The following is a 17306-nucleotide window of genomic DNA, read 5'->3' on the forward strand; positions in this document are numbered from 1 at the left end:
TTTCATGTACTCCTTTCATTGAGGTATTTTTACTGGTCTTGCAGGTAATGCACTCATTGCAATAAAAGAAGCCTTTCTTTTTAGTTCATTTTTAGATGTTGATTTGTTAGTTTATTTTTAATATTCTTGGCTCACCTGAAAATTACCCTCGGTTTGTCTGGTATAATACTAGTCAATAGTTTATCCTTTTCCAACAAGTGCCAATGTTTTCTTAGGATTTTTCTGAGTTTTACATTCTCCTTGTTGTAATCCAGAATGATAGGTGGGAACAGATTGGATTGTTGTGATGTTGTCTTGATGTCTTTTTCTTTTTCCTTTAGGAGGCTATTACGGTCTAGATTCTTCACTTTTATTAGTGCATCTTCCACTTCCTTAGAATCATAATTCTTCGTCAGAAATGTATGCTTTATCTTTTCCGCCTGTTCTATGTACACTTCTTGATCTGTGCAATTTCGTCTTACCCTTCTAAATTCATTGTATGGTACATTCTTTAACCATGCTGGAAAATGACAGCTCTCTTTCAAGATAAAACTGTTGACATCAACTTCTTTGAAGTGTGTCTTAGTTCTTATGGTGCCTGAATCGATATAGATGGTGAGATCCAGAAAATCTACGGCCGTAGTACTATGGACTGTATTGAGTATTACTCCCCAGCTGTTGTTGTTGGTGTATTCAAGGAACCTGTGCAGTTCTTCTGTACTCCCTTCCCATATAAAGAAGATATCGTCTATATATCTTCTTAAACTGTGGATGTTATTATTCCATGGGTGGGTATTCCAGATATGATTTTCTTCCCATTCACACATGAAAATGTTGGCGAAACTGGGAGCAAATTTCGTCCCCATTGCAGTCCCTCTTTTTTGGAGATAAAATTGACCTTCAAAAAGGAAATAATTATTCTTAAGGATAAACTCGATACCCTCGATGATGAAGTCAATTTGTGATTCTTCCAGGTCTTCAGTCTTACTCAGTGTGTTCTTTACCGAGTTGCAACCTAATTTGTGCTCGATAATAGTGTACAGTGATGTCACATCCATAGATACCAGAACGAAATTGTCCCTCCATACCACGGAGGCCAATTCACGAATCATTTGTGTTGTGTCCTTTAGATGTGATTTTACCCTGAATACATATGGTTGTAAGAAATAATCGATATATTGAGACAAGTTAGAGGTTATGGAGTTTATGCCGGAGATGATAGGTCTGCCTGGTGGTGCTCTCAGATTCTTATGAATTTTCGGCAGAAAATAGAATGTCGATGTTCTAGGGAAATTTATGTTCAGGAATCTATATTCTGACTCCTTTAAAATTCCTGTCTCTCTAGCTCTCACAAGCATGTCCTTCAGTGTTATTTGTATGTTCTCCAATGGATCCTTGGATAGTTTTTCATAAGTTTCCTCATCTCCCAACAGCCTATCTGCTTCATTCAGGTAATATTCTTTCGTCATAATCACAATTCCTCCACCCTTGTCTGCCGGTTTAATGCATATTTCCGTGTTTTTTGATAGATTCTCCAGCGCTTCCGTTTCTTTCTTAGTGAGATTATTTCTTTGATAATTATTTTTCTTCATTTTTCTTATGTCTTCTGTGACAAGTTCCTCAAACATCTCCATCCCGGCTGAGACTTGATTATAGGGATAAAAAAGGGAAGTAGGTCTCAATTGACTGTGTTGAAATGCATCCACAGGTTCTTCCTTTTGTACTACATACCTACCGACAGGTTGGCGGCATCTCACATCTCATAGGCTAACCCTGGCCGACACGGCACCATACACGCCTAGGATGGGTCCACTAAAATGCCGGCATTACAGCAGTTCCTGGCTGGTATCCCTTAAACCATACAGGCATACTCTAGATCTGCCCGGCAGTGTATAACTCGCATGTGTCTCATGTACACAAAATATTCGCATACCTCACCGCATACATGCTGCCAACCACCGTGGCACGACCTGTAGTACCCACAGGAACCCAGAACATGTCTAAGCGACACACACATCGGCTCACCTTAATAAGCGATACGCTACTCCACTGAGTCATCCACACGAAACCAATCAACAAATGTCTACAAATGTATATATGCATATATAGCTTGAAGCGCGCAGGATACACCATAGGCATCGCTGCATATGTTGTGCCACTAGCTTAACTCAGTTATAACAGACAGGGAATGTACGAAATGTTCTTGTGTCATCTCTATCAGATGTTGCCTGCTCTTTGCAATCTAGTTGTTTATTTATATATTTTTTGTTTAAGATGCGAAATAGGCATATGCCTTACATGTTAGCTTGCTGAACATCGTATAATCGTGCCTCTTCTAGAATACCAAACTGTCAATCACATTATTAGGCTCTCGAGGCATTTAAGCTATATCCCTAGCAAGACACACAACCAAGACCTTAAGCGCCTCCAGCATACCTATAAGCGACTTTACCTACGCAGGTTATTCTACATAGGCAAACTGTTAAGCATATATTAGGCACCTAGGCATTAGTTAAGAGTTGTATCTAGCATTTTAAAAAAAAAATGCAATTCTCGTATTATTCTTTAGTTATGAACCTAGCTCATGGACAAACTAATCCCTCTTACAGGCTATTACCAATTATTTTGCTTAATAAATATGATGGTTATGCTACAGTTATTATATTATGTTGCTTAATAACTTTGCCGCGCTAAGCCTCTAGAGTGATTAATTGTAATCTAAGTTTTTTAGACGTACCCTATTCTTAAAGCTTCAACGACAACTAACTAAGTCTACCTATTTTCTCAACGTACCATTAGTCTAACTTAACAGCAAACATACTTTTCTATAAGCTACTGCAAACCGTACTTCTAGATATAGCAGTGTCAAAGCTTAAAATGTATAGCTTCCTTAGCTAGTACCTACTTAACCACACTCTGGCGATAGTTAACCCTTGTTATATTTACTCCTCAAAAATGGGCAGGTCAGACAGGAAAGCTCACATGTTAAATGCTATGTTTACCCACTATCTATGTTTCTCTCAACAAAATGTAAAAATTGTGCCGTATATTCATATGCCATGTTTGAATTGTTATGCCTGTTACCGCTTACGACTGCTATCGTGGCTGAGTAAGCCTATTGTTATATCATGCACAACAGAAAATAAAGAATTAAAAAAAATAAAAAATATGAAAATATGAAATTAAATAAGAACCCTCTGGCCTCATGATTCATGTACCAGAGTTTGAAAAGAAAAAAATCTTTATGGAAAATATGGAATATTTTTCACTTTTTTTGTAATGCAATGTCTTATATATTACAGAGGAAGATTAATATGTATGAATATATATGTTTAACAGATCGTGTGAGGTTTTACAGTCTAGAGGAGTAACATGCTAAATAGAAGATAACACACATATATTTAGTTTATCTGCCATTTATTTGGTTTTCTACTGCCACCACTAATTATATAGATGTGTCTAAATCACAATAGTATAGGACTGAGTTCTTTAAAAATGATGATTATTATTTTTTTTAATAAGGGCCTATTTCTTGGTAAGTTGATACACTGCACAGCATTAAACCCACTGACATGTGAAGTGAATACCATTAATTATATTGATACAATGGTAACTGCCAAAGGGTGGGACATATTGGGCAGCAAGTGAAGTTACCATTTTTGAATTTCATGTGTTGGAAGCAGAAAAAGTGGGGAAGTGAAAAGATCTGAGTGACTTTGACAAGGGCCAAATACTGGGTCAGAGCTTCTCCAAAATGGCAAGTCTTGTGGGGTGTTCCAGTATGCAGTGGTTAATACCTACCTAAAGTAGTGCAAGGAAGGACAACTGGTAAACCGGCGTCAGTATCATGGGCACCCAAGGTTCAATGATGCACATGGGGAGCCAAAGCTAGCCTGTCAAGTCAGATCACAGAGAGGTGCTACTGTAGCTCCAATTGATGAAAAACCAAATGTTGACCATGGCAGAAAGGTCCGACATATACTTAGACAGACTTACCCCAACCCTCATGAGCTTGTCTGCTTTTAGACGTGGCCATGGTGGTAGCAATATGTATGTGCAGCATTTCATCTTGAACTGATGCTCATGCAGAGTTATTTGCACTTTTGTACCAGTGGCTAGTTACACTCCTGGCAAATGTAACTTAGTTAGCCCAGATCTCTGTTCTGGACTGCCTAATGTTAATTCTGTGCAAAAATTACATCTGTTGCCAGCACACTCCAGTGCGCTGGAGAGAGACATAATCAGCTTCTACTCTTGAAGCCCTTCCACCATCCCCTCCTTGCATTCTTATCATTCTTGCAGATTATTTTTGTTTAATACCTTCACTCCCTCCTCTACCTCCAACTCTTTCTCCTCCCCAAGAGAGAGCACATGCACTCTAAACCAGTGAAAATGATACAATCAAATGCTTCTCTAAGAAAAGAATTTGATAGGACCACAGAGAGGCAAGGAGTGACGATTGAATAATGCCCAATACAGCATCGAAATTTAAATTAAAAAGGCAAACAAAAAAAAACGGTTATTTAAAAAGGGTTGGAGTAACCATTTATAACAGGTTCTTCCAAGTGTTTCTATATACCAAACATTAACTTTGTTCTATTGGCTAAAATGAAGATGATGAAAATACACACGTTTCTGAACTCACTTCTATCACATAATGAATTGTAACTAAATAGAAAACTTAACAGATAGCATCTGTATAGAACTTTGCTTTGCACGTGCACTTACTTTGAACCATGAAAACTTGCATATTCTGATTACATGCTTTCTGATTTGCTGGCAGCTTACCTCTCCCATGACTGCTATAGGCGATTCCCCTGTTGCTTGGGCGACCCTGTGTTCTACTAAATAAAACATATATTCATCGTAGAGAAGGCGGATCAGATGGAAAGAGCCGAAGCTTGCAGCACTACGTAAGGTTAAGTCTCGAATAACCATTGAACTGTTGAGAAAAGAAAAGTATAATTTAATCTAACAATCTAAATATTAATATGTAAACACGATTTTAATCTCTTATTTTTCTGCATTAAACAGCAGCAAATCCCGAAGTCTATCTAAAAATATACCTCATTTATAGCAACTACTTTAGGCAGGTTACAATATGAATCAGCAGCATTCCAGATAGAACTGGTTGATGTTCACGCAGTATAATATCGTGGCGGCATAAAATGTTTGTTTGTTGTTACATGGAAATTAAATTTTGTAATATAAGAAAAAATCGTGCTCACTGAAAACATAATACCTATCTTAATTGCCAAAATGAAATCTCTTCTAGTAAAGTGATGTTTACCTTGATATGATTATTTGGTTTATTTACAGCTGTGTAGCCATGGAGAGTCAAACAATCTTGTTAAATATAGTATATAGAATCTATGTATCTATTTACCTTCCTACCTGCGATTATACAATCATGTGGAGTAACAAAACTGAAGGGGAAGAGTACAACAGTTTGTATTCGGCTTATAATAACAAGCCCTTTGAAAATGAAAAAACATCTAGCCGTATGTTGATCGATCCATTAGGTCAGTGCGAGAATGTGTGCAGTAATGTATTTAACTCAAGTACCAAAAGAGTAATGCGTCTGTTACAAGAGGCAAGGGCAGTAACCTAATGACTTGGGCTTTGATACTAACTTTTTGGAATATGCTTTTTACAATTTAAAAGTCACAATGGGCAACAGTCCCCCACACAACCTCCCCCTCCCCTCACAACAGAACAGAACAGCGACCACACAGAAAGACCACACATACGGAAAGATACAAACTCAAAGGAATGAAACACACAACCCACCTGGAATGGGGACCACAATCCCAGGCCCCCGCCCCAACAACTCCACATACACGCGTTAGCCCACCCAATCCCACCTACCAAAACGACAAAAATAAACACACATCGCGGGACTGACCGCTATCACAGAGGAGGACGACTCCTAACCATAAAAACCAATGGACACCGGGACACACTGATAACACAGATCAGGCTATGACATCTAGGGGGTCATACAACACAGATAACCTCTGATCCTCGTCCCTCCCCCTTCCCCCCCACAGACCCCTAGAAATACCCGCTATAAATACCACGGATACATAACCCCTTGCTACTACCATATAGTTATTATTTTGTTAAAATGCACAATTAACCCCGAAATGTTTCTTGTTCGCTTATTGCATGAAAAGGTTACAAATATAACACGTCCAAAAAAAGGGAGAAAAACCTGACTGAGGAAGCAGGGATGCATCAACCCACACAGGGATACTATTACCTATCAACACAATTTCAACTTGATGTTTAACTGTGAAAACCCTTGTGCCCCGACAATGGGCTTCTGCGCAAGCCCCTGCATTAATATGTAACTCAGAATCAGTGCCTCATCTGACATAACTTGTAATTTACATGATGGTTTAACTCTCGCTGAAACATTACTCTATAATATAAAATGTGCGTTTATTGTTATATGTTGACCGACACGCTGGCAATAGCTGTTGTGGCTTTGCCTGCCTTACTGTATTTTTCATGCACAATAAAATAAAGAATTAAAAAAAAAAAAAAGTCACAATGGGAATTTATTTACACAAATTATTTGGAAATTGTTTTTCTAGTAGATTTGAATTGTTTGCATAGCATATCCAAAAATATTAAACCCAGAACTTAGTCCCATAACATTTGCACATTTTAACCCAGCATTTCAATTGGATGTTGAAATTGGTTGTACTAAAAAAACAAAATGAGAACAAATTTAACGTATCCCATAGCTGGTATTTGGGTGTACTTTTCTGAATGGGTGTGAGAAAACCAAACAAAATCAAAACAAAATCATAAAAAGTTATGATTACAGTTTATTATTGTTTTTTCCCCTCTTTTGGTCTAACAAAGGCTGCATTCCAAGTTTAACAGTAGGTGAAAAGCTTAAAATACACTTTTGTATCATGAAAATGTTGCACATTTAAGTAACATATACCAGGTTTACATTTCAGAGATAGGTATAGTGAAAAGAAGGGTAATGTGTTCGAAATGGATAGAATATGATGTGTGGAGTGGCAGATGGAACAGTAAGGTTCATTGTGTAGTGTTGAGCAATAGGTGGAGCTGCAGGGCTGGAATGTGTAGTGTGGAGCATGATATGGAGCAGCAGGGTTAGGGTGTGTGGTGTGGAGCAGGAGATAGAGCAGCAGGTTTTTGATGTGTGGTATAGAGCAAGAGATGGAGGAGCATGGTTAGAATATGCAGTGTGGAGCAGGAGGTGGAGCTGCAGGGCTAGAATGTGTAGTGTGTAGCATTATATGGAGCAGCAGGGTTATGATGTGTGGTGTGGAGCAGGAGATGGAGTAGCATGGCTAGGACGTGTTGTATGGAGCACAAGATGAGCAGCATGGTTAGGATGTGTGGTATGGAGCAGGAGATGGAGCAGCATGGTTAGGACGTGTTGTGTGGAGCAGGAGATGGATGGAGCAGCATGGTTAGGATGTGTTGTGTGGAGCAGGAGATGGAGAAGCGTGGTTAGGACGTGTTGTATGGAGCAGGAGATGGATGGAGCAGCATGGTTAGGACGTGTTGTGTGGAGCAGAAGATGGAGAAGCATGGTTAGGACATGTTGTATGGAGCAGGAGATGGATGGAGCAGCATGGTTAGGACGTGTTGTATGGAGCAAGAGATGGATGGAGCAGCATGGTTAGGACGTGTTGTATGGAGAAGGAGATGGATGGAGCAGCATGGTTAGGACGTGTTGTATGGAGCAGGAGATGGATGGAGCAGCATTGTTAGGACGTGTTGTGTGGAGCAGGAGATGAGCAGCATGGTTAGGACATGTTGTATGGAGCAGGAGATGGAGCAGTATGGTTAGTACGTGTTGTATTGAGCAGGAGATGGATGTAGCAGCATAGTTAGGACGTGTTGTATAGAGCAGGAGATGGAGCAGCATGGTTAATGTGTGGTGTGGAGTAGCAGAATGCACAGAGTAAAAAGAAAAGCAGAAAATATAAAGTGCATAGTGTTAAGATGGAGTGTCAGTTGTAAAATACACAGTGTGATGCAGGATTGGGAGTAGAAGGTGTAGAATGTGCAGAGTTATCCAGGACATAGAACATACAAGTAGGAAGATGATTATCATGACTTTCAGTCAAAAATTTTTTGAATTTGAAAATATCCCTGGATTAGAAACCAACACAAAATAGACATATTAATATATATTAGTACTCAGCACACATACACAGTGTTGCTAAAATCTATCAATACAACTGGAATAAATAAGAAATCAAAATGAGATATCATGCACAACGTCTGTGCAGCCAGCTATATATAGCCATCCTCAGTATTGTCTGTAGCTAGGCCGCTGTATAAATCAATTGATGAAATATATCAAGGCTGCATGCTCTCTGTATGATATTTTATTAATTAGATGGTCATCAGGTAACATTACAATAAAAGGAGGTCCCAATATCATTATGTTTAAAGGATTTGGAACAATTATTAAAGGTAAACAACCAATAATTACGTTGTAAATGCAGCAGATAAAGTTAAAAAAAAAACACACTATTTAAAAATGACTAAATTCTACAGACAGAAGCTTGCCTATTATTACAAGCACACAAAATGTCTTCAAGCATGCAAAATAACATGTTAACTTCGCATAACCACTGCACAAAATGACATCTTAAAATTCAATACAATAATGTAAATGTTTTAGCCACAGTTCAGTGGTTAACAAAGATAAACTAAATATAAACTGGCATGCTATTTGTTTGCTAAGCATGTTTGCATCTTTGCTTGCCATATATTCCAAAAGGTGGCTTTTCAGGAGAGCTGATCTAATGGCTACCTGAAGCCTGGGCTCCAGGCGAACCTATTGCTGATGGCTAGCAACATATATTCCCTTTATATTCTTCCTAGAGTTCTTTAGAAAAAAATAAATAAATAAACATCAGGAAAACTTAGCAAGTCTTAACTGGCACTATTGTTTTTGAAATACTGGTCATTTTTCGACAAACCAGAGAGAAACCTCTCAGAAAACATTTCATGAATGAGATAACTAACATACCAGAATTATTATTCATGATTCAGGGATCTGTCATTTTTACTGTCATTTTATGGAAAATCCTGCTGCTCACATGCCAACAGTTTTCTAGTGGACTTTCTTGAATATTCCTTGGCTACTGAATTATTCCATGGACTCCCTGCCTCATACATTTTTCCTAGTATAAACTTAGAAGGTGCAATGTGTATCTGCTTGGGTCATCTGTAAAACATTGGAATAATACCGATAACATGGTTGGTGAGGAACTGGTGATGTATTTCACCATAACCCTGCTCACTATAAGGCCTTGTTCTACTATATTGTTTCATGGTGTATTTCTTCTAGTACTTCAAAAATATATAATGTACAATATTGTCTGTATAAAACGGCTCATTTTCATAACACCTCAGTATACTATTACTGACGATTGTCCCCATTCTATACCATCTGCAGTCTAGAATTATTACTGTTTCTATTTCTTACTATTATTTATGTTATTTCCTTTATATAATTTTTTTTTTTTTGAAGCGATGCTCTCAGCCTACTATATACTAAATGCTATGTTGTTTTTGTGATCTAACTCACAAGATGACTACTTTGACCGTTATTCATTAAAGTGGGAATTTGAGAATTAAAGGCCAAAATTTGAATTAGAAAAACAAATCCATGTAGCTATGCTTCCAGTTCAGCTTTATCTGTTTAAATATTGAAATTCACTTTGAATTCCTGAGATTTCTCACTTTAGTGAATAACCCTGTGTGTGTATATTACACCAGCTCTGAATGAAATGAGTGACAAAAGATATGACACAAGAAAAAAATTGGTTTGTAAATGGCTTAACTGTCCAACCTTTTGGCTTCCCTGGGCCACATTGAGCGCAGAGGAATTGTCTTGGGCCACACATCATATAAATAATATAGATAATGTATATACGTAATGTAACTTTAAAAGCCCATTTCTTAATTTTGATATTTCAATTGTTTAGTAGATAACTTCCTTGTTTGTTATTATAATGTGGGATTGGCATATTTAAGGAAACCAAATGAGGGAGCTATCTAATAAACACATACACATGTATATACATAAACACATAACCACAGATACACACACACACAATCACATACATATATGCACAATCACAAATCTATACACACACAACCAGAGACCCAAACACACATACAATCACCGAACTATGCGCACAATTACAAACATACACACACACATAATCACACATGTACACATACACACACAGACATACACACACAATCACAGACATACACTCACGCACACAAACACACACACACACACACACACACACATACAATCACATACATACACAAAATCAATCAATCACAGATATACCAACAGTTACAGACCAATACTCACAAACACATAGATACACACACACTCAGATCCACACACACACACACACAATCACAGACCAACACACACATAAAATCCCAGATATAAACACACAATCACATACATACACAAACAATCAATCACAAACTACACACACACAATAACATACATACACACAATCACATACACACACACACACACACACAATCACACACCTATACACACAATCGCATACATAATCACAAACACACACACATAAAATCATAGACCTATACACACAATCACATACGTACAAACACATAATCACAGATATACATACACATAATCACAGATATGCACACACAATCACAGACCCACACCTATAATCACAGACATATTCACAGAAACCCCCACAAACATATAAATACTGACACAACATACACAAAAATCACATGCACACACATTTAGTGCTAAATAGGTCCACCCAGCCCCTCTACCTTGCTCTGGGAGGGATGAAATGGATCCTGTGTCCCTGGTAGCTAGCGGTTGATGCTGGGCTGGGATTCTTGTGCACACAGTGATGCCGTTGCTGAAAAGACGTCATATTCCAGGGGCCTGCTAACTGATGGGCAGCGAGGAAGCTGTCTAAGGGAGCACAATTGTAAAGGACTCCCTGCCTCCCTTGCCGCCTGGCTGCAAACGGGCCGCACTGCTAGCGGTCCCGGGCTGCATGCGGCCCATAAGCCACAGGTTGGACACCCCTGGGTTAGATGGTGCCTTGAACCTCGAGGCACCATAACAACTATTTTGAGATTAAGTTGTTATGATGCCCAGGGTGTTTCTACCAAAAATAAATATAACTCTGTTTATAGAATACATAGATTCCAATACTTAATACAGTTGTTTATACCTGCTTCTTTAAAGTCTTTAAAAACTCACTATATTGATTATCTGCCAAAATGAAGAAGAAAAATAATTCTACTTATGTGAAACAGAAGCAAACATTTACGTATTACTAGTATAGCAGAATGACTCCATAACACCATTTAAATAATCCAAACCCCATGGTCAAAGATATAGATAAACCCCATTTACTCATAAAAAAAAACAGTGTATTAAAAAATCAATAAAGTTAGGAAACATTAGTCTAGGCGCTAGCGCACAAATTTGCCAAACTAGAAGCCAACCCATTTAACTGGAACTGGCTTATGGAAAGTGTATGCAGCATGGCTAAATTAAAAACATTGCATTTTTTAAGAAGGATCAGTGGTTACAGAGGATTTGTGCCACAACAACAATTGTAACACTATATTTCTAGACCCAGATTAAAGTCAATATTATTATCTGAAAGGTTGTTCTTATATTTAAATATATATAGATAGGTTCAAGCATTGTTTCCATAGTATCATATAGATTCTAAGTTTCTCATCAATCTATTGATGTGTCAATTTTATTGTTAAATTCCCATCTTCATTTTAAACACAGTAAAGCGCTGCAGAATATATTGGCACCATATAATGCTAATAATAATATACATGAATGTGCCGGTATATACATCAGGGGATTACATTAATTTGAATGGTATGCTCTAGCTGTACCAGGATACACTGTACATTGAAATGTAAGAAACACCAAATGGAACTGCAATTTGCCTTCTAAGAAATACTGCATGTGTTAAAACAGCAGAATTGTGACAAGTGAACAGTATTCTGTTTGCCATTTAGTGAATATATCCCTCTGATGTGACTGTTCAGCTTTAGGCTTAAAGGAGCACTATAGTCACCAAAACAAGTACAGTTTATTGTAGCTGTGCAGGCTTTTTAATGTAAACGCTGGCTTTTCAGAGAAAAGGCAGTGTTTACATTACTGCCTAGGAACACCTCTAGCGGCCTTCACTCAGATGGCCATTACAGGTGCTTCCTGGGTCAGTGCTGTAAAATGTGCAGTGCTTGAGTTTAACGTCTCCACACTCTGAATGGAGGCACTGACGTTCCTCATAGAGATGCATTGAATCAATGAGAAGATCTTGATTGGTGCAACGCGGTGCTTTGCCTCCTAATGCTTTGGGAAAGCATTGGATTGGCTGAGATTGTAAATTTTGCCAAGGCTAGTTTTCACCCTTTTAAAGGGTTGGGGGGGACCTAAATAGTGTTTTTAACACTATAGTGTCAGGAATACATGTTTTACTATAGTGTTCCTTTAATACATATGGAATGAAAGCAAAAAGAGAAGCAAATAATGACTGTGCATATATTAATAGTAGAGACCTACTGGATGCTGCACCCCCAAATAACCCAGGTGCTCTGAAGCCAGGGCTGGCCAGGCCTCCCTTCCAAGATATGCAGAATAAATAACAGTTGAGGCACTCTAGGATAACAGAAATAGCAGGTTTATTAGGGCAAAAACAGCTTAATGAAGACTCAATATCAAGCTTGATAAAGACCCGGTAGGGTTGAAACGTTGCTGCTTTTGCCCCAATAAAGCTGCTATTTATTTTCTACCGGAGTGCCTGTACCGTTATTTATTCTGCATATATTAAGACTGCATGAAATACCAAAATCACTATTTTTGAAAAAAGCTGGACAGGTAAGAAGGAGAGGACTGGCATGGGATCTCCTAGGGAGGAGAAGTACAACCTGAGTATTTCATGATATATTTGAGTTCACATGGAATCATTGCCAATGACAATAGGGATACACAAAGAGAAAGCAGTGTCCCAAGCCTTCCCAAAACAATATTTTCCATATGCTTCAATTTATGTATTAAATCATAGTTCTTTTATTTATGCTTAATATATTCTATTGTAATATGCAGCCAGGATAAAAAACTTGTCAATGTAAAAACATGTTTTAGATAGCCAGTTGACTTTAATTCTAGGAATCTATGAATAAGATTTTTTCTAATTATTAAAGCATTGTATTACCTGTAAAACGACCATTTAAGCAGGAACTGTCGAGCTGCTTTAGGAAAGCTTGGTCTTCCTTCATACGGTTTCAGTGCTTGTGTGACCACATTTTCGAGCCACGCAGCCCACTGTTCCAGAGTGCTTTGCTGCTGAAGAGTCATCTTGAAATCTGTTTCCAGTCTCTGCACCATGTTGTCATCACACTGGCATACCCAGGAAGCCTGCTCCTACCAGAAAACAATGGACATTCACATAGCCACACAGGCAGTTTCTTTCTCAAGCATGATTAAAGCTTTGTTGCAGAATGAACAGGACAAAAACAAGCTTCAAATGATTAATAATCAAAGTAAGAATAACTGCAATTGTGTATCTACAAGTGGTGAACCACCCAAGACAGTAGGAGATTGACAGGTAACGCAAGGTCATAACTTGCAATAATTAAAGAGCCCTGCAACCACACTTTTGGTGCATGTGCAGATTAGGTTATAATTAGCTATGCAGAGTACAGTTTTTATTATTAATCCTCTTTGTTTTAATAAAATGAATTTTTTTGCTTAATAAACCCACCCTTTCTCTCACATCAAGTCCTCAGAGTTTCCCTTTTTGTACCAAAACTAGTTGGAGGTAGCTACGGTACAGTAGAAAGCTGACTACTGAACTACAACTCCCAGACTTATGAGGTGCCCAAAAGCAATATTTAAATGATACACATAGCTTGAAGACTTAAACATTGCAGCTCTAAGTCTGCCCTTTGTGGCTGTCTAACAGACAACCACTAGAGGGCTTCCGGAATTCATCAGACCTTTGGTCCGTTATCTGACACTGGACGTCCTAACGGACTACCAGCATCAGATTTTCCCCATAGGAAAGCATTGAATAATATGGGAGGTCTAATGCACGCGCTGCCATTGCCACGCATGCGCATTAGGTCTCCCCCGCCAGCTGACGTCGACAGGGGAGGAGGGACATTGGCGCTGGATTCAGGTAAGTGGCTGAAATGGTTTTAACCCCTTCAGCCCTGCTGTAAGGGAGCCCCGAGGGAGGGGGGGAACTGCAGGAGCCTATAGTGCCAGGAAACGGGTTTGTTTTCCTGGCACTCTAGGATCCCTTTAAATTTGAAATTCACTTTGAATTCTTACATTAGTAAATAATACTGGGTTAATATCTTGGTTTGCCACAATCAGTTAGCTTAATAACTCTTGTTTTTTACTTTAATGACCGGTATTTAGTGGCTGCCATAACTTCTAATATCTCCTGTATAAAATTAATAGGAGATAAGAAATGCAAAGTAAAACCAGGTTTCCATTATCAACAGTAAATATTAGCAGGCCAGATATATTTGCTAACTTACTGCATTTTAAATATACTTTTAAGGGCAACCTGTTGCCATGATCTTAGGTGAAGCATGTATGTGCTCTATGCAACCTTGTTATAGTGTATTGGTGGAGTTGCTATGGCAATGGTTTGCAAAATGTTCCTTTTTTGTCCAATCTGAAAAATGGCAAACATTAACTGTTGGCCAGTACTGAAGAAAAATGTGTGCAAATTTTTTTAAAGACAGGTTGAATCAAGGGTGGTTTTAGTTGCAGTAATCTACTGGTTAATGGTATTAACAATGCTTAATGGCTGCTTTTATCAGCAAACATGGAAATGAGCACATAATGGATTTCACTTAAACCTATGTGTATGTTTTTACAGACTGATAAAACAAAATGTTTGGAAGCACTGTAGAATGCATATAGCCTGTGTGCTGCAGCATTTTCAACAGACATGTGTGCACACAAATATAGTATGTGAAGACCAAAAACGCTGGTAATAGTATGGGTATGTGATGCAGAACTTGTTACAATACAAATTACAGACTCCTTAATTACTGGAGATGATACCAAGGACTTACATCAGCACCACCCACCTCCCACAGAATTATTTTTTCTTTATGAATAACATAATACAGACCTCATCTACACTTACACCCTAGAGCACTTTACAGAGTGACAGTTGATGCAGGGGAAGAGAGGAAATCATTATTTGACTATATCTGGGAAAATCACTTTTCGATTTAAAGCTACAAACAAACACCCATATTATTAAAGGAAAACGAACACAACTGCAACACCCCTGACAAACCCCTATCATGATAATACCAGATTACAGCTTGACGTCCAGAGGTATTGTCTTACCTGGACATTGGCGAAGTCCACGCGGTTGAGGTCATTGAGCATCTGGTTTATCTGAGATGTATTCTGGAGAACAGCACGAGCTGCTTGAGCCAGGTGATTGAGAGATGTATATCTTCGCAGAGTTTGGGCAAAGGCACTTACAGCAGCAACCTGTCAACACAGTTATATTTAATATATATGACTATCTTTAGAACCCTTCAGCAAGGCATGCAACTTTCCATGCATTACTGAGGGTAAAGGGCATGCCAATCATATAAACACATTGAATGAACTTCCTCGGTAACTGTCCCTCTTATCTATATAGGGACCATTTAAATCAAAGGAAAGGTTATTTCCAATTTCTAAGATGCGTATTTTGCCCCCTCTTGCCCTAAACTGTGGACACCCTTGGTCTGCATCTAACTCACCTTGGTTTGTGTCATTCTCTGTGGAATATTACTCATGGCACTAGAGAGCCAACCTTCAAGGCTTTTTGCAAAGTTGCGGACGGCTTGGGTCAAGGCACCTAGACAGGACAAAAAACTCTAAATGATTATCCAGCCTTAAACATTAACTTTATCAAAATAAGATGAAGCATTCTCTCACTGATGATCTCAATATTGATCTCCTTGCATCACAGGGGTCCTTTTTCAAACAGTAACACATTGTTTCTTTGAGCAGCTAGTTCATCAAGTTCACTCTTTTCCATTGCATTCTTTGCCCTAAATGGATGATTCTATGCTGGGAAGTGCACTTGGTAACTGACACTTGTGTCAACCACCGTTACTGTACAATCAAAGTGATAGAGGGATGACAGCTCTGGTAATTTAGACCACTACTCTCATAAAGAAACACAGATGATTTAAGTATCAGTACATGTTTTATACCTTAAACTATAAGTCGACACTCGCTAATGTTGGTTACTGACACAGTGAATTATTAAGCCAAGAGGTTAGAATCACATTGATGGACATTTTCTGATGAAGAGCAGTGTCTGATTGTATACACAGTCACAATGAGGCTCAAAGAAGATGTAACAGAATTGTTCTGTAAGTGTAGGACTGTGCCTGTGACTTGGGCGAGATATGTCATTATATTGTACATTGAACTGTTATTCATCATATCATTCTTGTGTGCACTATCACAGGTGTTTTTGGTTTTCAAGGTTAAAAGATTTAGAGTGCGGACAGTTACGATCTAGAGTTTAGTTTCTATATACTTCCTAGTCTAAACAATATTCTCTCTCTATATGTGTTTTATTGATAAAAAAAGCAGTGCAGTTACTAGGTCAAGCAACAATTAGTACTTTCATGCTGCTGCCATTTATAATGCTGCTGCTTGGGTGAGAAGGTACCTGGTTTGGGGTTGTCACGGGTAGATCTGTCCGATAAAAATGGTATAGACTGCAACTCACATCATTCTTTGCCAGACAACCCTGAAAGTGTTTTGTGTTAAACTCCTCAATATCCTGTTCATCTAGTGTCACGCCATTGTACTTGCAAATTCTAGATTCAATGTCAACTTTAGAAACATTGATGTAACTTACTCCGCAATGATCTCAGTACAGCCATAATGGCCATGCACTATTATGAATGCATTGAAAGCATTGCAAGTACAATGGTGTGACACAAGAAAATACCGGCATTTAAATGGCAGAACAATAATAATGAACATTTTGAAGGCAACATTTTTAAAAAGTATCACAGAAACATAAAATCATTATAGACAAAAATAAGAACCAGGGAAATAAAGAGCAGTGTAACATGTGTTACTTCTTTATACCAAAGTCCTCTAACAGAGACAGAATACATGCGAGCACATCTACGGAGTTATCACTACTAAGAGCGAATGGCCAAGTGCAAGACTTAAAATGACGGGGTGATTTGGGGGTAGGAATTAACATCTTGTTTTA

At 38.3% G+C, this 17306-nt stretch overlaps 1 protein-coding gene across 1 annotated transcript in view; it reads right to left on the reverse strand.

Moving 5' to 3' along the window:
* The window catches only part of RFX3 (regulatory factor X3), a 291801-nt gene that overhangs the window by 8127 nt on the left and 266368 nt on the right, over positions 1–17306 (reverse strand). The window contains exons 13-16 of the mRNA XM_063457210.1: positions 15823–15920; positions 15416–15565; positions 13254–13462; positions 4768–4921 (exon numbers count right to left, since the gene is read on the reverse strand). Coding sequence (XP_063313280.1) covers positions 4768–4921; positions 13254–13462; positions 15416–15565; positions 15823–15920 — 611 coding nt within the window. The remainder of the gene's footprint in view (positions 1–4767; positions 4922–13253; positions 13463–15415; positions 15566–15822; positions 15921–17306) is intronic.

This window comes from Pelobates fuscus, chromosome 5 (assembly GCF_036172605.1).
Source record: "Pelobates fuscus isolate aPelFus1 chromosome 5, aPelFus1.pri, whole genome shotgun sequence".
In the NCBI taxonomy this organism is placed as follows: Eukaryota; Metazoa; Chordata; class Amphibia; order Anura; family Pelobatidae; genus Pelobates; species Pelobates fuscus.